At 43.6% G+C, this 23,496-nt stretch overlaps 1 protein-coding gene across 2 annotated transcripts in view; it reads right to left on the bottom strand.

The window, feature by feature from the left end:
- MOB2 (MOB kinase activator 2) overlaps positions 1-23,496 on the bottom strand; it is a 112,920-nt gene that overhangs the window by 39,935 nt on the left and 49,489 nt on the right. Inside the window, exon 1 of one of the 2 annotated variants that reach the window (XM_082761240.1) lies at positions 14,456-14,715. The exons of the other annotated variant lie outside the window; for it this stretch is intronic. Within the exon in view, the coding sequence (XP_082617366.1) occupies positions 14,456-14,700 (245 nt within the window). The 5' untranslated portion in view covers positions 14,701-14,715. Of the gene's footprint in view, positions 1-14,455; positions 14,716-23,496 lie in introns of those variants that run through there. 2 annotated transcript variants of the gene reach the window in all.

Genomic DNA, 23,496 nt, shown 5'->3' with positions numbered 1-23,496 from the left:
GGGTTGACTTCAACTGTTTTCATCCTGCAGACAAACTAAGTAGTTATGTCCCCACGATGGTTTTTGTAGCTTACATATTCTAATTGTTTCACACTGAAAATTGTTTCTAATTCTAATTGTTTCACACTGAAAACGTGCTTTTTTGATCCGAGCAGATATTCTGCCTATACAAACAGAGCACGCTAGCAAAGAGTGGCTGTTACTGTAGGCAGCACTTCCTATGAAATCTGTGCTTTGCACATGGCTTTTGAAAGTCACCCTTCACCCATGCCTCTGAGCTGTCCAAGTAAAACAAGCTATACTGGTTAAAAAATACATTTTGCCTGTAACTACGCTTGACTTTCTTCCAGTGCAGGTGTACGCTCAGAAGTCTTCCCGGCCCAGCCAACAGCCGCCAGCAGCCATTTGGAGCACAGACAAGATGCAGGCAGGTAACGCCCAGCTTTTCCCTGGATGACTCACGCATTTCCTCCAGCAGCACACCGGGCACCTGCCGGGCGCTTCCCCGAAAAGCCTGATTTACTGGGGTTGCGCAAGTCGCACGCGCTGCACGTGCAGGGGACGATGCAGCCACCTACCTCCTGCCTGGGAGCCCGCAGAAGATAGCAGCTGAGACAGGGCGGCTGCCCCAGACAGGACATCTTCTGTCCCTAACTCCTTTCCAGGGGCCCTTGGAGAAGCAGGGACGATTCAGAGTGGGTCACTGAATGAGTTCCCAGATGCTCGGGTGCACTACGGTCACCAGATCAGTAAGCCTCAGGGCCAGGACAAGCCTCCAGTTCTTCTCTGCCTTCCATCTCCTTACCTCTGTAGTGAACCTAAGGCTTTGCTGAAGCACACCTTCCAGAAAGACATCTGGGCTCAACTTCTACTCTGACAAGAAGGAAAAATCAGTTTTGTTCCATGATTTGTGTGAATAGCTGATCGCATCCATTGTTAAAACGCAAACCCTTTGAATATTTGAAGCATCCTACCTTTAGCATCCTTTTGTTTCCAATTACAAATGTTATCCTCTCTGCTAGATTATAGCTTTTTTTTTTTTACTTTATTAGCTAGATATCACATTCACCTCTTAACCTTCTTTTTTTTTCTTTTTCTTTTTTTTTTTTTTAAATCTCCTTATGCCTCATTATTAGAAATCTTTTTTTTTCCAATCTTTAAATACTGCAGCTCCTTTCCGCCTTTCTAACTTAGAAGGGATCCAAGTGCCTACTCAAGGCAACGTAAGCATGACTGATCAAAAGATTTGGAGCTATTCTTTGAATCTTAATAGGGATGAACAAGCACACAGAACTTTATCTGGATCTTCATTCCCCAACAGATTAAAAGAACATTACTTCATTTAATAATGCTGCAAGGTTAAAACGTTTAAGTTCCTAACATTTACAAATTCAGAAAATACTTACATCCTAAGGCACCAGGAAAAATGCTAGTACTCATTATTTGAGCAAGGAAAGAAAAATCAATTTATTTTCATTCTCTAGACAAAAGAGCTCTAAATGTAAGATAGTCCTTGTTTTATAAATATTTAATCAGCTTAGTAACAATTAAGACCATCTCTCCCCACATGGGTTGTGCTACCTTTGATTAAAAAACTTAAGGAGAAAAAAAAATGTTTTTTCTTATAAATCCATTTTCTTCACTCTCTCATTCAGAGTCATAGAAGGGGGAAAGAGCTGCAGTGTGATCACTGGAAATCAGGTTGCAAGAAACGCAGGGAGAGCGCATTGCAAAAATGTTCTGCCCTCTTCCAGGTAGAAATAGCTCTTTATCAGTGCTTGGTTCCGCTGCAGTCCTTGAATACTCTCGAGCAACGAGCAGTATTGATCCAAGGCAAACTATCTGACCCGAGGGACTCTGCAGAAGGGAGAGGGGAAGATGATCCAGCCTGGAACTTGAATGAGTGCATCTTATCAGCTGCTGATACGGCCATTAGCGTGGAAAGCTGCTCAGTTCCACTTTTCTGCCTGCTGTCCCAACGCCTTCCTCATCCTCCCCTCGTGCTCAAAGAGGAGATGGGTTCTGCCACTCTTTACAAGGAACACACTCGAGCAGCAGCAAGAGAACCTCCAAAACAAGCTGTGCCCCCAGCTCCCTCGATACCATCCTTGTCACACTTGCCCAAGGCTACTCTGAACCAGCAGAACTTGGGAGAAAACCCATCCATCCCTGAGCTCGCTGGAAAGCATTACCCACACCAGGCTGCCGTCGTGCGAGTCAGGACATGCAGAGGTTTCCAGCTTCCACACCTCAAGCCTCTACCGTGAGCAAAAGCTGCAGCTTCCCCCCCTTCCTTTATTGCTCATTTCCACTCCAGACAACCACCTGCCAACAGAGCTTGACGGCCCACGCTGTCTCACCGTGCAACAAAGGGAACCAGATCATCCTCCTGTCCAGCACACATCTGCTTTTGTACCACAACTCCTGTTAGCAGACTGTTGATTAAGAAAAACATACTGGCAATGAGAAACAGATCAGCAGCTTGGCATTTGTTCTACTTGTGCAACCTTTCAGAAACAGCCCAGCATTGCAATGAAAGCAACAAACATCTGCTCTGTGCAAATCTACGTATTAGAGACTCCAAAAGCTGCAATGTTGTTCAAAAGTTGGCCGAATGGATACAGAGAAACCTTACCAGACCATCATTCAGACACTTAAATGAACCTTTTTAATTCCTAAAACCACAGTTACGATAAACTAATATTTCAATAGGGCTTACGTAGTCAATAAAAGAATCACCGATCCCTCTCTTAAGAGTGTTCTTCAGCAGTCTACCAGCACAAAATGCTCGTTAGGATCTCTGAAACCCAGCGAGGCACCTTTTGGTGCTAGAGCCAAACCTCTTCCCGTTCCTTCCTTCCTGCTCAACCCACCTGGAAGCTGCATTTTCACAGCGATGGCTTCCTGCGAGCCCAGGAACCAGCTCACCGCGGGGTGACTGCAGTTGCTTGGTCTACAGACAAACAGCAGAAACACACCTCGGGATAGGAAGTCAAGTCGGGAGGTTTGCTGCTGTGCTGTCAAACTGCATGCCAGTGCTAATGGCTCCACACACGCGCTTGTGAACAAAACAAGGAACAATTCCCAATGTGTACAACTGCATCAGTTCCTATAAATGAGAGTGGGGAGACTGTAAACAGAGAAAAATTGCACACAGCTCCTTGATCCATTGTTCCATGCTGCAAGGATGTTGTGTTAAATATCACTGTAGGAGGAAGTCAAAGCTGCTCCAGAACACAGGAAAATACTTGGAGAAACAGGAGACTTGGACTTGAGAGGGGCCATCCAGAGGAGCTGCTCAGCACGCTGTGTCAGAGCAGCTGGGAAGCACAGCAGGTTCCCAGAAGACACTCGTCTCCTCCCAGTCTTGCAGTTTTCTGACAAAAAGTGTCACCACCCTTGATGTAAGCCAGAAACTAAAGGATCGCTCCAAGTGGTAACAGTAAGAGAAAAAGAGTCAAGCACGAGCATTCTGTCTGAGCCTAATTCTGAACAGAGCATTACTCTCCTAAGGACAAGATGAAACACGCTGAAAGAAACAAATAGTTCATAAACTTTTTTCAAGCCTCCCTCAGATACAGATGGATCTACGTTGAAATTACACCGCTGTATTCTGATGTGCTTACTGGCAAACAGCAACTGCAATTATTTTTCAAGACAATGACAGTATTTTACCTGCACTGTAATATAGCTTGAACCCTTTTATGTTAGAGACATTACCATACTATAGAGCAGACTTGTGACAAGCTATGCGATGCACACAGGGGACTCTTTTTACCTCCTATCAAGAAAGTCACGGTAACGAGGCTGAAACCTTATTAACCTATCTAGACTTTCAATGCATATAAAATATCAAAAGTTCAAATTATTTATCCAGTCTGCTAATTCCTTTGCAACAGTAAGGAACTCTCCCTCAATCCTATTCCCTACAGAACCGCTACAGTCGGGCTGCAAGCTGATGGACAGAGCAGAAGCAGCAAATACGCACACAGATCCTTGTAGCAGCACCACAGAGGAAAGGGAACTGCGAAGTCCACAACTGCCCTCTAAAAAAGCCCCAAACCTCGCTTTTAGTCCTTGAGCAATATTGAGGGGAGCTGTTACTAATTCCTAGACCTTTCTGATCCCCAGTGACGTGCTACTCTATAAATCAACGTGTCTGAGCACCGCAATGCCTCTGTTACTCATGTTCGCTCAGAATCGACTGCAGAATTCTCCCAAAGAGAGCAAATGTTAAGTATGATTTTTTCCTTACATGGAGAACATAAAGACGAGACGCAGCCAGTGCTCTAAGTCAGAAGAAAACTCATTCTGCTCTTCTTATCCTGTCCATTTTATTGCCGTTGATTAGCGCTGCACTTGGAAAGGGCCACGACTATTTTGTGAGTGGCTTAAGCACGCACTCCTCCCTGCTGCTATCTTCTCTGGGCCTTGCAAAAGTCAAACCTTCAAAGTTCAATAATCTGTGACAAAACCCAGCCCGTAAAACTGCAAACAGCAGGGTTAGGATGACATCCCACAAAAAAAAAAAAAAAAAAAAAGGAGGGAAGATTAAGAATTTCTTTTATGCTCTGGAGATTAGGTCAAAGTGCCATAATAAAAAGATGCTTCCAGCTCTTTATCACCTTTCGTATAGTCTCTATCCCATAAAACTCTCCGTGTGAGCCCCCACGAGCCAGACTGCCTGCCTGCCACCTTGCCAAGGGTTGAGCCGAGGACCTGGCCGCAGCCTTCCGCTGTTTGCACGCTCGCTTTCAGGCTGCCACAGCAGCAGCTGATGCAGGCGTGGAGTCACTGCCTGCCTTTTGTTTTTCAGAACAAGGAGAAAACACATTTTTTCCCCTCCCTCGTCTGGGAAACAGGAAATAGATTCTTATAAAGGCTCTCCCACATACAGACAGGGCAGGAAAAAGGTGGAGTTTGGCAACATTGAGATTTGTTCTTCAAATGCAGACCAGTAATTATTCTAAGGTAAGCGACAGGATGGCTGGGCTTACCGCTGTTTACCCACTCCGGTGCTGCTGTTTTCATATGTATTTATATTTCAAGCAGACTTGCTTGTAAGCGTACAAAATCATTTATTTTTACCCAAGTTTTCAGGTGGTTAGACTCTTGCAGAGACTTTACGTACCTATACATAAAGGCAACAAAAGCAAAGAAATACGCCTGCCTAAATAACTGTACAAGTTAATTAGTTCACAAGCTCCTTATAAAGTGGCTAGACATTTTATCCCCATTTTATAAATGAGGCTGTACTGTTTCAAGTGCAGAATATCACTCCCCAGAGCACGCAGAAAGCTCCACACCTCTACTTCAGCAGCCATAAATGAGCAGCAATATTGTCTTTAGCTCAGGGGGGAAAAAATCATTAGGACAGAAAAGCATGCGGATTTTCTAGGAATGTCAGTTACTTGATAGCTGTTAACTTCTGGTGGCTGGAAGGTCTGAGAGAGATCTTCCCATGGTCGGATGTATTCCAGGGTCTTACATTAAAAACCAATAACAGGAGGGGAGTTGGCAGGGTCAGACAGAAGGCGCTCCACTGAAAGATCCTGAGATGCTGGGTTGACACCGTGTGTGCATGAGCTACCCAAAACATTCCTGCAGGTACCAGGAACACAGCTCAGTTTGCCTTTGGTTCTACATGGCATGTCCTACCCTACTGCTAAACACAGAATGTGTTTATATGAGTTTGTATGAGATCACTTCTCGTAACACACTCTGAATTACTTGTAGGTTTAGAACTCTTTAAAAGCTTTTCATCACGGGGGGAGGGCACAATTTGGATTAAAAAAAAAAAAAAAAAAAAAGTTTTATATAATTACTATCTCCAACCAGATATCTTGCAAACTGAAGAAAATGAATGTAAGTGTGCTCAGTCTCCAGCTCTTTCACAGTTTACCCTGCCTATATTGAGAACAGCTCCACTGTGCACAGGCTGCAATTAATCAGCAGTTCTCACAGTGGTTTAAATCACGTTTTTCTTCCCTAGCATATGCCTCCAAGACAAATTTACCTATGTCCAAGTCACATATTCCTCCATCACAGCATACCTACCACGAGCTCCAGCTTACCCCAGTGTGGTCCATGCGTCCACCCCCTCCATCAGTTTGTCCCAATTCCCTCACACCCAAATCCCCAGCTCCCCACCTGTTCCAGGCAGCTCTAAGCCCCCAAAGAAGACCCAGCTAGCTCTCCAGTTTCTACATGTAGTCTCCAGCCAACAAGCTCTCCTGCCTTGCCCTTTGCCGTCACTGCCTACCTTTTCTTCTCTATCTCCTGGTCTCTGCAGAGACAGCGGGCAGGAGCACGCCACGCGGTCAGCTCACCCAAGAAAGGGACCGTCAGGAGCTCAGGGCAGACAAGCTCAGCGAGAAACAAACCACTCCCAGCACAGGCAGCCTCCTCCAGCACCACGGCACAGGGTCCTGCGTGGAACGGCTCTGCCTGCACCGCTCTTGGCTCCCAGGTCACCTCCGGAAGGTACCAGCATTGGTTTCAGAGTTCAAGGTGTTCCCCAGAAGGCATTTCATACCTGAAGCTACTAAAAGATAGTTTTCAGATCATGAAGACTTCTATAAAACAACAGCCAGCTGACAAGTAAATCTGTCCAGTCCCTGTCACGATGGAGGGAAACAAACAAAGCCAGTAAACAGTACTCTTCTGTTCAAGGGGTGCTACAGACCCAGAAAAATCACAGTTTTTGAACAGCGCTTTTTAAAACCATACTCTGCAACGCCAAGAGACAGGTCCCTCATGAAATGAGGGGTCACTACAACCAGCACCAACAAAGGGCAATGCTCCTCTGGCAGCACGGTTAACGTAAAAGAGCAGTACGTGCTTGGGTACCTCCGGAGAGCTCAGTAATTTTGGAGCCCTGTGAGCTGAGGTAGGGTTCATGCCTCCAGCTGGCTCCCTCTGAAGCCAGGGCTCCCCACTCCATCGCACCACGCAGCGGGGTGGCTGCGTTATCTACCTGCACACAAGGCTTCCTGTGTTCAGACTGCTCACAGCACTAACCCGGAGGGGGGTCAGTCTCAGAAAGCCATACTCCAACCACTGAGAAATCAATTTGCGTTTGACAAAGATGGAATGAACCTGTAAAAAACATCCAACTTGTTCCAGCTGCTGAATAGCTACCTCATTTTTTGTTTGCTGAGGTCCAAACAGCCTTTAGAGCTGAAAAGACTTTTTCATAAACTTAAGTACAGTGAGAATATTACTACAGAGCCCATCATTTAACCCCTATAAAAATATTTAAATGTCATCAATACAGTTCCCCTTCAAAGTGTTCTCTGAGCATCAACCACTACAAAAATCCCTCAAAGCAAGCTCTACAAAACCAAATTATAACAAAAAAAAATATTAGATTCCCCTCAGAAAACTACAGCGTTACTGTGCCAAGAATATACTCGTAATGAGAACAGAGTAGGAAAGCAAAGACTTGTCTGCAGAAAGAACAGGTTCAGCCCTTTGGAGTACTGCAGTAGCTTTATGATGGCCATGAAATAAAGCTGCAAGCCAATAAACCTGACACAGAAAGCCAGCGTGGAGCTATCAGCCACCTAACATTCGGCATTAGGATCCCTCCTGCCAATGCAGATGCTTCATTATCTTTAGCATCCTTCAGCATCGCTGCTCTTCTTCACATCGTAAAGAAGCCCCATTTTCTTTTAGCTGAGTTAGCAGCAAAATGAAATGGTGATGTTTCGTCTTACATACTTGGCAGGACGGAGCTTTGTTAATGATTTTTATCTTCCATTCGCAAGTTCTGCTTTATTTTTCTTTTTTGGCTTTAGAGTGGATCATACTCAAGAATCCCCTTCCTACAGCTACGATGGAAGAAACCTCACCTTACATCATCATTACTGTAGGTACAGGCTGACAGCTGCTAAAGGAAGAAAACAAGCTCCCATTGTATCGTAATGGAAAGCCTGAATTCACTGAAAAAGCAATTAAAATGGCCATATTTAATGCATTTGTCCATTACGATCTCACGTAACTGTGTTCCAGTTAAAAGCTCTAGTTCTCAGCATCTCGGACAGCAGCAGAAACAAACTGCCTGCCGCGGCTCAAGCTGCGGACCCTGCGATTCACAGCAACTGGTGTAAAAGTTTAGAGTTAATTTACAGCCCCTAATTATTATTAAGGGGCTATAAATGGGGGCCTTAATAGTTCTGGTGTAGAAGAGATTAATTACATGGCTACTTTTAGTAGGCACTCCTTGCCCTGCGTGTATACTGCCTTCATTATAAGCCCTGACCACACTGCACGCTCCATGAGGCTGAGTAAGGGAGGGCAGAAAAACACGGAAGGTGCCAAAAACCAAACCAAACAAAGAAGTCAAGTGTCAGTTACGTGTTTTGTTGTTCCTCGTCCTGGCCCAAGGCTGTAACAAGCCCTTTGTAGCACTCAGATCCTAATACGAGCGTTTATCACCGCGTGAGATTCTCTGTAAGAGATGACAGCTCCGCTGAATTCGTGCCACAGCATTGTTTCGTATCAAAAGGCGAGACGTTTCCAGTTAGTGAGCGCACACACCACAGGGGAAAGAAAAATCACAAATACACACACGCCACAACACATCCTGGAGATGTTTCTGCTTCTTCAGAGGTGTTGCTGTTAGCTGCACAGAGATAAGCTATGGGAACGGACACATACTCCTAGAGGCTGATGTCTGATTTAACTGCTTCAAGCTGCAGGAAACTAACTGAAGAGGCCAGAGTTAAGGGTAAGTATTGAAACGAGCATCTTCGTATGTTACAGCCTGAGATTTTTTATTTCTAAATCACTTTTCCACATAAAAGCAACAAAGATTTTTCCAGCTATAATATCATCTGGCAAGTGCTTCAGCTTCAGGATTACATTACAATATCAATCTAGGCTGTATGCTCCGCTGATCCGAGTAACTGGCTGATTGAGAGGCTACCTAAAAACTGTTTTACAGTTAAATGTATATTTTCCCCAGTCATCTGCAGCATTCGCCATGAAGAAGGCTCAGTTCCAAACCCTTATTTGGGAATAGCTCTATTAATATAACAACAATGACTCACAGGGCAACTTCTAATGAAATCTCCTATTTAGAAGCATGGAGTTTATAATACTTTCCCCATATAAGGCCTAAAGTCGAAATCTTTACACATACATCGTTAATGAAAATAAAAGTGCTTAAACTACTTTTGCCTGCTGAAACACGCAAGAAAAAAATCCCCAAAGAAAACACATGTGAGACCATAAATCTTGTGCTGTAGGACAAATGCTACCGGAGCAGCCAGAGGACAGCTGCCACAAAACCAGTGCCCACAGTCCTTGCAAAAGCTCTCCCGTCGCTGAAGGTGGGGAATACTCCATCGTCTCGGCGTTACGGTTTGAGAAGAACCACTGCCAGCTTCAGAGAGTGGAAGGACAAACCTGGAGCTCCTCGACAAGGGGGCACGAAGAGCTGTGGCTGACCGAGAGAGGACAAGGTCCCCTCGAGTCACCGGTGCTGGCGTGACATCTCGGCTTATGCCTGTTTGACACCAGAAAGCATTTTAAAGAAGACTCTCCAAAAACGGATTGCCAGTGCAACAGAAACCAAAGTGGATAATCCACATTTTTTGGCCTTAGGCTGACAAACGTTTGCTACGCTTTCCAAGGATAACAGCCTGCATTACTGCCCTTACATTTTCCCTTTTTTAAGGGTAGGAACTGCGGTAATTTGGGAGGATTGTAAAACAGTTCAAACAGCTGCTTCTCCTCAGATAAGATATTTGGGTGTTCATATTACTCCTGTCTGCCAGATGAACTATTTTAACAGGCTTTCACGAGCTGCTTGTCACATCCTTTAATACCGTTTTTCCTGCAGTTGCAATGACCCTTAAAAAAAAAGCTCTCCGAAATAGACTGACTTCGCTCTTTCTTGTTTCTACATTTTTGGGCAAAAGAAATGCAAGACGCTACTTTTTCTCCCTGGCTCGTTTTGCGTCAGTACAAGAGGGAAACATACAAGAAAAATAAATTCCTTTTCAATTTCAGTGCTTGGCCCAAAATCAAGAGTCATTAGTTTAAATCAGTGTCTCGGAGCAGAGGAAACAGATCTTGAGGCCAACAATATTTTATCAGAGTTGGTTGAACATCCATTAATCTTCAAGATATTCCTAAATATTTCTTCCCTGTCCAACCAGGAGTTGTTTCAAGACATCGCGTACTTCTGCCTTTGATTATATAAAATCACCTTCAAGTACACACAGTCCTGAGATGAAGGTGGCAAAAAGCATCTCCACTGCTCTCTTGTTCTGTTCCAGGTCTGCTTTTTTTGGAGACCAGGACTCAGCAAGCATTTTCAGAAAGACCAAGGACAGCACAGGGCAGGGAGATGTCAAGCTATTTGACTTCTCAGTTAGATCCTGGTATCACAAGCTGAACACGAACTTCCCAAAAAGCTGAGCAAGTGCTCCTCAGCAGTGGCAGCATCGAAGCTAGCTGCAAACACGGCATTTTGAAGCCTTCCTCCCCGCAGATTTCTGAACGCACCATCTAGCTACTTTCCCTTTGCACCCAAAGCATCCCAGGTAAACATGCCACACAGGCAACATTCAGCAGCGCAGAATCTGGTAATGGAAAGGAGGGAAGGTCAAATAATTCAATTAACATTTAAACATTTTACTTTTTGCTTTTGTTTGTTTGAGTGAATAACCTCTTTTACATGCTGTTTGGTGTCCATTGCCATCCGTTTGGGACGGCCGCTATGCATGAGTTGCAGAGATAATTGCTCACAGTCTTAACAGTCATCTTCAGGCTGTCTTCAAGTCTCTAAATCTTCAGTGATTTAGAACATATTGCAGACCAAGTGCCCCCAAGTGCCAAAATAACTGGGCCAATCAGCAGAGTGACGAGGCATCGCAGAGCAGTGCCCCCAGAAATCCCAATTTGGGTGCAATTGCACTTAGCAGACCGTTTCTCAGGGTATCCTGGGATATTTAAAGCAAGGTCAGCAAGCTGCCAGCTGCCCAAAGGAGCTCTGCACTCCTGTAATTGCAGAGAACTGCGGGCAGAGTCAAAGCACATTGGCACAGCCACAGCTCTGTCCCCACCTGTGAAGGAAGGCCCATAGGTAATGCTTTTGAAAGGCACACTAAACTTACGTCTCCCCACCAATGTTCAAGCTGCATACTTGCTTCGGGTGGGTTGAGGTCATGTCTTGTAAGATGCATGTTGGATTTACACCCTTCCTTAAGTCATTAGGAGGGAAGATAGCGGAAGCAGATGGGCAATAACCAGCACTCCCTATCTGACACCTTACCAGTGTGCAAAGACTTTGACTGCCACCAATTCCAAATGCTAAAGGGACAGGACAGAAGTTTAAGAAAACACCAAAACGCAGCATTTGCCAGGAGAAAACATACTGAAATAGCTACAGCACCACCGCGCTTTCTGTTGCCAATAAACACAGCACCGAGCAAATTAAGGGATATCATCCAACTTAAGATGACCTTCAAAAGAAATTGTTTAAAAAGAGATTTTGCAACACAAAGAAATAGAACCAGCACACTGCAGGCTAGCTTGTAACAGCAAAGCTGACTTAACATTGCCAGAAAGAAGGGGGCAGGTAAGGTTCCTACTTCAGCCTCAGCAAGATGGTGTAGGTGGTCTCACCCAACAGAGGTCTGTCTCCTCAAACACACATAACCATCACCTGCTTAAAAAAGCAAAAGCAAACATGTCCATGTCCAGTGACACCAACACAAAGAAAACTTACAAGTCATTGCCCCTAAGTGAAAGTCTGGACTTTGTGTGAGTTTCCAGTTCGCACACGTACAGCTCTGTGAGTGAGGCAGGGGGAGCTTTTGGCTGGCATTGGGTCTGAAAACATTGTCAAATATCTTCATTTCCCTTGCGGACTTCATCCCTTTTGTGAGTTCACAAAGTGCAATCAGTGCCTGACCGAATTATACCCAAAGAAAAAACTGATTATTGTGATGACTCTTACTCATCTACAAGAAAAATTAAGAGTTGTGTTTTTCTGAAAACTGGACCAAGCGTCTGCAGTTTTGGGGCCTATGACGTCTTATGATGTCCTTATGGCATCTAAGACAGTACTAGTAAACAGAAAAGCAAGCCACCTTTACAGAAGTAACAAACCAGTGCAAACCACCTGCCCTCCTCTCTTCTAGCTCCCAGAAGCTGGCGGTTCTCATGCTGGGTATTGCCAACAGTCGCCCCGCTGCATCCGTGCCCCTGTGGGTCCCTGGGGCAGCCGCCGCGTGCGGGCCCTGCAGCATTCCTAAACCCTGAGCTCCCCGCGCCCGGCGTGACCTGCGTGGCAGGGTGCCGCTCCACCTGGCAAGAGGAACACGCTGTCCCAAACAAAAACCCCAAAGATCAAAACAAGCCTTTCTGCTGACGTGCCAAAAGTCGAGGCTGAGCAGGAAAACAGATTTGAAGCTCTTTTTTTTTTTTTCCATTACCTTGCATTATTAAACTATCTAGGCAAGAGATAAACATAAAAGGAATTTCTTTAATTAGAGAAATTCACTCCTCAGCATCTGCTGTTTAACAGAGCAAAGTAAATCAGCATGTTAGGATCAGATAATATTGCAGTATCCCACAAACTCACAGTTGAAGTTTCTTTTTCATGCAAACATTTGGGTGCCACTGGTTTTCACTCACTGTAATACAACGCTTCCAGTTAAATGATTGCCATAAAATGTAATGCCAGGTATGCACTGGGCCACAAGTGAAATTCCTTAAAACGATTATACAGCATCTTGCAAGTTAGAACAAGGCCCATCTGCAAGATGCACAGGGTGATCTTACACAACGTATTTCCCATAAGTTCTATACCATGCATGCATCCATTTTTAATAAACTTCAAATCAATTAAAGACTCTGCTTCCCGTGTGCAACTAAAACCTAAAAAATGCCTTGAACAAACACTACATACCCTAAATTTTGCATTTCAGCAACTTTAATTAAATAACTCTCTAAATTAAGATAATCTCTCTGAGGGTCAAAAACCTACACCAAAACAGAACACAAACAAATGCCAGTATATTCTTAACCTTACCTACTGCAAACTCAGCCCCACTGAGTGACAAGCTCAGCTTACTGCTTAAAACCAAAGACTTCAAGACTGTAACTTTCAATTATGTTTTACTTTGTATACAGATAATGGGATTATTACAGTTATAAAAAATATTATGGATAAGTCAGGAAAATGATAGTGTCCATCTACTTTGCTATTAAAAAACTATCAGGCTTCTAGTTTCTTAAAAATCAAATTTAAGCAGGTATCAGCAAAGGTCCTTTATAAGTGGCCTTCTGCAAGCCAGTGCTGGCAAAAACAGGGCAGACTAGCTGAACAGTGCTACCAAATATTTCTGACCTGATCTGCTTGCACACCTACATCTCCTGTGCAGAGGCTGCCAACCTGCCGTGCGAGAGGCAATGAGTTTCCAGCCAGCAGGCACTTGTGTGCTTGGCTCCACGCTGTGCTGGAGGATACCTGGGCTCCTCAGGGATGAAGCACTAAGCTGGTTGCACCGTGAAGCATTTATCACAGTGCTTACTCATTACGGGTGGTTAAAAGCAGCGAAGTGAAACGCCACTCGAGGACTAACACCGTTCTTCATGTGTCAGGTCACCAGGCAGACAGTTAACACAGCGGCGTGGAGTACGAGTCCTCTTTGGTTCAGGTATGCTGTGCTGAGGAATAAAGCCTGCACCATCTGAACACATACCGTGCTTCTGCACCGGTAACTGCCTCGGTAGCATCAAATGCAATTATAAAAAATATTTTCACCTAAAAATTCTGATTTCAATTATTACAAAAATGTTAAGATTCCTCCAATAAGAAACACCTAATTCGTTGTGTTCTTTACAAGAAAGGTATAATCTCTGTTACTGAAGGGATTTAACAGCAGAGAAAAAGCAGGATTTTTGAAACTACAAAACTGATAAGGTTATCTCAGAGTGTTTTTGAGTACTTGAAGCTACTTAAACTGATTTCTAGACAGACTAAATTTAAAGTCACCTGTGCTCACTATCAAGGGAGCATCACATTTAATGAACGCAGCCCTTGTTTGTATCAAGAGCCTGGGCTGCTTGCTGGCAAGCACTTAAACTAATTACCACGGGCATCTCTTCAGGAATTGCACAGTTCCTACTGCTTTGGTGCTTTTACCGAGCAGGAGCTTCTCCCGCTCTTAGATCAGGTCCCCCTCATGTCATCACCACACAGGCAGCCCTAGCCCCCCTCCCAACACACACTTTAACAGCAAATCTCACCAAAAGCTACAAAAAGCAAGCTAAACAAGCTGCACGTTTCATACACTGCGATCCTCTGTCGTTCCTGAAGCGGAACACTTGGTTGCTATTTCACAGACCCCATCACTAGAAAGAAAAATAAAAGGCTTCCGTTTTCGTGCAGCTTTAATGAGGACGATTCAAAAAGAGGATGCAGGCTTTTTCTTACCCGTTCAGCGTGTATGAACCATTCCTCTTGAGCCTCATACTTGCAGATAAGAATCTTAGAAAAAAATCCAGACTGAGGAGGTTTGTCCTTTGCTGGAGCAGAATACAGGCACCTGTTTGGTGGCTGTGCCTTTTGCTAATCAGGGGATCTCTTTCCTGTTTCTCTGAGTCATCAGCAAGGAACAATGAGAAACTGCCACTGGAGCCAATTAGCAGGAAGCCCAGAGGAAACTGCCCGCAGCCCATCAAGGGTCTGGAGGTGTAAAGCAGCCCCAGCCCACCTCCTACAGCACCTTCGAACCCACCAGGAAAAAGCGGCAGAGACACAGAGAAAGGTGTTTTTTTTTGTTTTTTTTTTTAATACAAAGTATGTAACCACCCTGCTTTTGCAAGAATAATCCTCGTAAAAACTGTTTTATCGGTGAGCTGCTCCTCCAATTAGCCTGAGAGCAGCTTCAGACGAACTCCCTCCTCTTCACGAGCCCTGCTGCGACGATAGCTCCAGTATTCATCACTGCCTTCACAGCACAACGCAACCATGCCAGCCCTAAATAACAAACATGCAGCCTTCTGCTCCCCCCCCCCCACACCAAGTTGGAAGCTACACGCATGGAAACAGACACACCACCCGTGGTTAAAAGCTCTTTTTTTTTTTTTCCCCCATAGAAAGGTAAAACCAGCACATCTAAAGTCACACTCGAACGCCGCAGAGAAAAATATCCTCTAGCAGCCCAGTGCAGTCCTGGGCAGGCTGCCCTGCATAAATCACCCGCTCACGCTGTCTCCGATCGGGCTGTTTTGCTCCCTTTTCTGTTCCACCTACCGCTCCCTGATAGCTGGGCACAAGGCAGCTCCACGCAGCTCCACGCCTGGGCCAGAGGTACGGACCTACCCCACGGGCCACAAACTCATCCAGGTCATTATTGATCAGGTGCTGTGAGCAAATCGACATGGTCTCGAGTAATAAATCGCAAGAAAAACGTTTTTAAAAATGAATATTGAGATGACTCACTTGTAGCCTGGTTGAAACTACTCTAGGATAGTGGGCAAATGACATGCTAGCCAAATGTGAAGATTGAATATTTACTACCTAAAAAGGGGGAAGCAATGCGTAGGGGCCCACAAAACTCCAGCCTGGGTACAATGGTACTCGATTTTGCCCAAATGACTCAAGACACTACGTTTATTGAATTGTGAATTTTCATCCTGATCCTGTCTTTGTGCTGTCCTTTCAGAGCTGTCGTTTGAAAACACAAGTTTTTAAAAAAGGCAGCCTAAAAAGTAGAAGTGCTCCATTTCTTTCGAGATGCCAGATACCACACAGGCAGATGTGTTGATCTGTAGCAATATAGGGACTGATTAGATCACAAATACTGACAGAAAACAAGGTTACAAGGGATTACGGGCTCGGAGAAGAAATCGACATCATACCTTGCCAACAAGACAATGAGACTGAGCTGTACAAGCATGCTAATTCTGCAAGACAGAAAGCAATTCTTCTCAGCAGCTATTTGGCCTCATCTAGAGCACCAGGTCCAACCCTTGGCACCCTAGTTGAAGACAGATGTAGAATTAGCTGGAGCCCAGGGGCACCAATATGGAATGTATCTACCCCAAAGACGAGAAAACCAATGGAGGAAAACAATGTAACTCCTCCTCCCGGGAATGTAAAACAATAAGAGAAAGGAAACAAAATGTTCTTCCTGCTCTATCCATCATACAGGGACTTGAATTAAGCAAGAAACAAACCAGGTTAGTGTTACAATTTTGTTTGTCTTTTAAGCACAGGAATAGATCCAGAGTTTCCATTATTGCAGGCCCTTGAGATGATCTCTCTCCAGAGCTGGGGATTAACCAGGTGACCTCTCCGGGTCTCACTCAGCCCTAGCTTTCTATGATTTGCTCCTATTACTGAATGGAAGAAAGAAAATTGTGCTGTGTAACCACATGAGGCAAACTGGCTCAAGTCAAAGCAGACTACAGCACGCTTCAGGCTTTTTTTTTCCCCTCAAAAAAAAATTATACTGTCCAGGACTGCCAAGACGTGCAGTGCATTACCACCACAGCAGCAGCAGCTCTCTGCTTTTACCATACATCATGGGAAAGAGTTCCACTTCACATCCTTCCCAACCAGCAGCTGTGCAGAGCTCCTACCCACGTCTCGGCTGGAGCCAAGACCTGGTTCCTCACGTTGTGGTGGCCAGGCCCTGCTGTCCCTCACCCAGGAGTGAAGATGCAGCGTGGCTGGAGAAGTTCGACGCCTGCAGGCAGCTACCTACCTCCCAGTGCTGGATGAAGGGGAGACATGTTCTGGGAAGCATATCAAAGAGAACTAGGATGATTCACTTCATTAGTAATTTGGACAAGAAAAAAATAGTTAAAGTTATGAAGTCAAAATAATTATGTTAAAATCTTTTCTAAATTCTAAAAGTCAACCCAAAACTTCAACTTGAGTTTTCTTTTTGGAAGCAAAGATTCCTGGGGAAGCCCTTTGGAGAGGGGCTTTTAAACTCAGGCTCAGAGCAGGGTCTTTGGGTTTTGATGGAAAAGATCATGCCCTGCTCAAAAGGTGCATCTGGCAGTACAATTACAGCTTATATGCCACTGATTTTTGGATGCATGCTAATTTGCATTGGAAGTGCTCTAGCAATACAGAACACAGGAGTTAACAGGAGGGGGTATCCGATGATTATTAAGTAATAGCAATTGAGTGCTACCTGTAAACTGGAAGATCACAACTTTTGTAATTAAAAAGGGACCTTTCCCCAGTGTTACTTCTTTTTAAGCCCCTGTCTGGATGCACAATGCAAATGATTTACCCGCTGATTTTATGAGCATTTTGTTTTTACTGGCTACCCGATCTCTTAAAAATAAATTTCAACGTTCTGTTGCTGCAAGCAGCTGCTGTTTTTTCCAAAGTCTGCTTCTGCCCAAACACATAAATGCTTTTTCCTTTTTCACTCCCCCATGCTCTTTCAAGGATTACAGCAGCACAAGGGTATGTGTTCTTTAACATCTCCATCTGAAAACTATTATAAGAAACCAGCAACTAAATATAAACCCTCCAATCAGAGCCTGAGCCAGCCACACTGATGCTGGGATCCCAAAACGCTGTCATGGACAAAAGCACTTACCACAGAAACACAGCAAAAGTTTACTTGCCAACAGAACAGCTTCAGAAACAATGAATTCCTGCTTCAGAGAGGTCTTCTGGAGAAATGCAGTTGGTTAACAAAGATGAAAAAAACTTATTTTTGGTCACCATAAAAAATCAGGACAATAAACTTGCTGAAGTTGGCCACTCTATGGTGAAGCAATATGCTACACACATTATCTCCTACAGTATTTTCAATTAGCTGCACCTAAAGTAATACTTTTCTCCCCTCTCTCTACATGTACACATTCCAGAAAATACACACGAGCTGAATCATCATTACTGCTGCAAAAACATATGGGAGGAGGGAAAGTACCTTTACATCTCCTCAAGGTCCCTTCTGACAAATAAAGCATTCTTAACTGTCCACTTCCTTTTTATTCCTTTCCCTGAGCAGCAACTATCAACCTTATCATGGATTATTTGCTCCCAGGCTAAACATTCATCCCATTACTGCTCTGCTTCTGCGGGGAATATCAACAGGATTGTTTGGCCCAGTTGTTCTAGAAGTTAGCTCAAATACAGTTCTTTAGATAAGAGAAATTAGTATGGATGATTTACCGTGTTCAGCCGTCTCCCAGCCACTTGCTACTCTGCAAACAGTGTTGAAAGACCTCTATTTCAATTACTATGAAAAAATTCTCCATTTAATAAGGAAATGTACATGTCAAATAAAAAGCTGGGTACAGAAGAGAATAGCTAGCCCTCTACTACTTGGAAAGGATTACAGTACACTCAGAGCTTAATTATTCATCCGGGGGACGTTTTGCATATGAATGAAACATCTTTCTACATCTAAAGAAGAAACACTCAGTAGCAACCTCAGTTACCCACATCTGGTCAGGAAAGAGAGGAGACAGTGTGCCCATACGTACCCTGTTTTCCAGGGTCATGGCTTTTTCACGTGTGTTAAAGTTACATGCACAGCATGGAGTGTTATTTTATACATGTATCCTTGACCCATCCCACCCAATGTTTCTGAGGAATTCCATTTGAATTTGGCATACAGCCCGCTATTAAAGAGAATCACTTACCCCAGCTGGAAAAGACCTACCAACCTAATATTTAGCCTTTATCTCCTGCTGTCCTGCATCATAATTTGCACCTAAGGGCTGGCCAAATCAATTCCTGAGAGAAACAGTAAAACACTGAATTGTTAGAAGAAGCAGGTCTGAGTCTACATTTCTGGTCTGACTGTATACTTGCAACACTTTGTATTAGTTCACATATCATACAGGGCACCAAAGTTAGGGTCAGTTAGGCTCATTTTACTTGTACCTCACTACTGAGCTGATTAAGACTTAATTTAAACGCTATTATTAGAGAAGCAAGCAAGCATCAATTGCTGTTAGATAAGGAATGAAGAAGTAAGCAACCTTTACTAGGAGAAGAGGAACAGGAAAGTTGACTCTAAGACATAGCTGGAAACATTTTTCCCAAATTCTGCTAACTCATTCTGCACATGCAGATAGTGCTGCCTCAGCTTCAGAGCTGAAGGTATTCCGTTGCCAAAGCTGTTAAGAAATCTGATTTCAGTGAGGGTTTTGGTTTAGTATTGAAGAAGAAGCCCAGTGTGAGGATATTACAATGGTCAATGAACAAATGAAAGCCACATCACGTTCCCTGCATGCAAACAGAAACCCGTAACAGGAGGAATCTTCAATTTACTTTTAAGAGGAGATTTCCATTTTATTTTTGTGAATACAACAGCCAGTCCTGAATTAAGGCAAAGATAGCAGTGGCACTGAAAGGGTTATTGCAAGCCCTTCATAATACGCCAAACAGGACAGTGTTGGAGAAAGTTACAGAACTGAAATAACAGAAAAGCAATCCGCCTGGAAACGGAAAAGGGTGGGTGAGCAGTCTCTACCGGACAAGGGCAAAAGCCAGGGTTTATAAATTTAGAAAAAATACACGCCCACACAAAACCTCTCAAGTAAGAGGATAAAAAAAAAAGACATTTTACAAGGCTTTTATATAAATTTTGCCTAATCATTCTTAATGGACATCTGCCCATGGCTTAATACAGGAAAGAACAAGCTTTCAGCGTGTGCCAAACTGTCTGAAACACAAACCTTTGGCACGCTGCCTGCTTTGATCCCCCCTTTGGGCAGTTTCTTGGAGGCAGGTTTGGAGCAAATGAACATGGACAGAGCACGCTTTGGAGGGGCTGTCCAGAAGAGTTAATGTTATGCAAGTTTGGTATCAGACTGCACAGTGCTTAATTGCAGTTTTTAACCTTTTAAATGACACCTATTTTTTAAAAATGGATGTAGCTTGATAGAATTTAATAATAAGTTTGTGTTAATGAGAGGTCCTTGCACACAGTTAACAAAAAAAAACGTGGCCAAATGAATTTCTGAGTGAAAGTCACCCTGCTTTGTGCAGATGGGCATGAAGACCAGCCACAGGGACAAGAGCCATTCATACAACTGTGGCAAATGGCTGGAGAGCATGAAGACCCCCATTCAGATCAGTCCCCAGACCTCGTCCATCTCAAAGGAAGGCTCATGGAGCAAAATAAATAGCACGAGAAGATTGATGTTCTTGGCAAAAGCCGCGAGCAGGTAATTTAGAGCAGGCACTGCCCCTTCAGCCCAAGAACAGGAAACAACTGTGTGACTTACCAAACGCCCCACCCAAGAAGTCCCAGCCGGTATAAAAGCCTCTGCTGCAAAATTTAGCTAATGATACAATCCAGGAGAAGTCTGGAAGCACCACAGAGGGAGAACAGGAGAGAAATTTCTGAGAAAGAGGCTTTAGCTAAAATTAACTACACCAGATCAGACACGTACGAATCCCTGAAGCCTATAAAACAAGCAGAAAGAAAAATAGTAAGTTTTCTACTGCATTCCTCACCTCTTTCCTTTTCTTTTTCTCTTTAATTTAGCTAAGTGGTCTCACACTAAGGTGCTAAAATCTGCAAGCAATTTTTCTACTAGAAGAAGTTTAACACTAGATTGGTTTTGTTAATAATGAAACTACCCAGATGCCAATACAAACGGCTGCTATTTCACAGGTAACACTGTTAGTACATAGAACCTTTAACAAAGGAAAGGAGGTAAAATTCTTTATATCTTAGGGAAGGGCTACAATTATGGTCAAAAATAGAACAATTATAAGCAAGAGTTATCAGGAACTACAATCAAGTAACAGGGACAAAATTTATTAGAGAAACTACATGTCATACGTGGATTAGTGAATACAACAGGTATGTACACAGTTCTATGCTCCAGTGCTGAAATGTTTATTTGAAACAAATCAAAAATATCAGGCCCTTTTTCTCCGAATCTCATTTTAAATTTGATTATGAACTTGCTTTGCACATCCTCCCCAGTGTCCTCAAAGACTCATTCATCTCTTTTATTACCGTCCTTGCTGCTTTGTGGACTAATGGGATCTAGAATGGCATTAGAGCTGCATCAAATACCAAAGACAATGGCCATAGCTGTTCTACATTGTGTGCTGGAGGTAGGCTCCTGCAGGGAAGGTGCTTCTACCAGCACCAGCAGAGCGTTAATCACATTGTCACCACTGACATCTCAGGCTTAGCTATTATTTAAGTGAATCCAACAGTCTAGCTCTGAGTTTGTGCTTACTCACAAACTTGCAGTAAACTCACTTAAACCTGAAAACACTGGAAGCATTACTTTAGAACTCACAGAGATTAGAATTTGTGTCTTTCTCAGGAAAAACAGGTTCTCGAGCACAAACCTAAACAAATGAACACCTCTGAAACCATGTGATATACTCAGCCTTGACCAAACGTGAGTCTGTGCTCCCCCAAAATAGGGAACCAAAGGTAAACCACAAAAACTGTGAAGCAAACACATAGCACAGGAGACAACTATAACCAGAAGCTTTAAGCTAATCCTTCCATTACTGCCTAGTATGGAAAGAAAAGAGAAGTGGAAAACGAAGCAGTGCAGAATATAATTCTGACCATAAAAAATATCATCCTGCATTACCAGAGTCACTTATCAGACACGCTTTAGATGACATACTTTCAGAGAGAAGAGAATTAATCGACCACCTCAGAACAAATTAAAGCGGCTTTGTGTTCAGATTCTTCTGTGCTTCTAAAATAATGCACGCACTGAAACGGCCTCTCTGAAATTACATGCACAGCGAAAAAATACCCTGCGTGTCAATGGTGAAGTCAGCAACATAAATCACTTAAACACTGGCTTTTTAGGCAATTCTAGCAAAGTCCTGGCCAAAATGGATTTCAGCTGCTATTATTCATACTTTCACAACATCCTAAATGTTCAACAAAAAGAGTCCTTGTAGACATACGCATAACCTTAGTCATCCATCCGTCAGGGAAAGGAAAGACTACTTCACTCAAGTCAGTCTGTACCTCATAGTGGAGGATATCTGAGCATTAAGTAAGATCTACACAGCACATTGGAAAAAAGTGTTTAATCCCTGTGACCTGGGTCCTCTCAGTGATTGTTACGGCTGTAAGATCAGACAAAAACAGGAGGAAATGGCTAAAAAGTGGAGCAAATAAAAGGGAACAGTTTGGAAAGGGAATGAAAATCGCATTGCTGTTTCTGTCCTTCTGCATTACCAAGGACAAGACACGCAGGGTACCATCTGTACTGTGCATTTTCATCGTATTAGCTAAGGCACAGCATTGAATGTGAAATAAAACTAGTAAGAGCAGGACACAATACTGGAGTTTCAGCTTCAGAGGCCTGGGAGCTTTAAATGCTATGCTCCCTAACATACAAGTCAAGACCACAAATGAAGAGTCTGCTTGCATCTAAGTCAGGTCAAAGCTGCTTCATCTTCCATGTGAGGTTAGATTCCAGGGGGACGACATTTTACAGAAGATTGCAGTGAAAGACGGTCTTCAGCTTTGGTATTGCAGATTCCCAACGTATAAAACAGCAATAACTGTGCTTTGGGAACCCCTCTGACAGCCAGGAACTGAAAAGACACAAAGTTTTACTAGTGGAAGCGATTCATGGACAGCCAAGCACCAAGTGAAAGAATAACATAATTCAGAAGACCTCAGCTCCTGATTCAAACCTCACTGCTTAGGCCTGGTGCCTTTCAAAACACCTCGTACATGGCAGAAGCTCCACGTCAGTTCTGAGCAGCCGCCCTGCTCTCATCTGTGCACATGCACGTACTTTCTTTACAGACTTCATTGACCAAGTTGCTCAGCTGGGGACACAAATTCACAGCCTCATCACTAGATTCTTGCTTTTTATTTTCAGACATGAGAATACTTTGTCACCACTAAATTCCACCCAAAATTTGCACAGTTGCTGCCTGGTCACATTTCTGGTTTTATAGACTTCCCCTGAGAAGTAACCCACCTATTTTATGCAGCGGAAACACCTGTAACACGAAGCAATCCCTCAGTCTTGAGTGATATAGCATCACATCCCTACACACATCTTATGTCTCAGAATCTAGACCTTACGTGTCTTTGAAGATATGACAGCACACTACTTCAGTAGCCAACAGCTGATCTGGGAGAACAAAGCAAAGTAATCCTAAAATATCTTCTTCCCAGCAAAAGATAAAGCAACTCTAATGGGAAAAGCAGAAATTCTGAACTACCACCAGAATTTTTATCCTTTTACTGCACCATTGCCTAGAAGGACAACAGCCGTCAGCAACTTACGAGTGGCTGAGCTTCCTGCAAGGACCCAGGTTAGATGAGAGAACCGTTTTTTGGAATAAAAATAAATAAATAAATAAATAAGATCTAAAACACAACTATAACACAGCTTAACTTATGACTGCGGGTGACACACAGACCTGACCAGGCACATACTTTGAAGATGAGGACCAGTACCTGGGTGAGCAGTTCCTGCCATGCACGTGCCCTTTTATAAGGACTTCAGCTTGCACACTGGAGAATTAACCTA

This window comes from Aythya marila (assembly GCF_965140915.1).
Source record: "Aythya marila genome assembly, chromosome: 5".
In the NCBI taxonomy this organism is placed as follows: domain Eukaryota; kingdom Metazoa; phylum Chordata; class Aves; order Anseriformes; family Anatidae; genus Aythya; species Aythya marila.
This window is presented reverse-complemented; position numbering and strand designations above follow the sequence as displayed.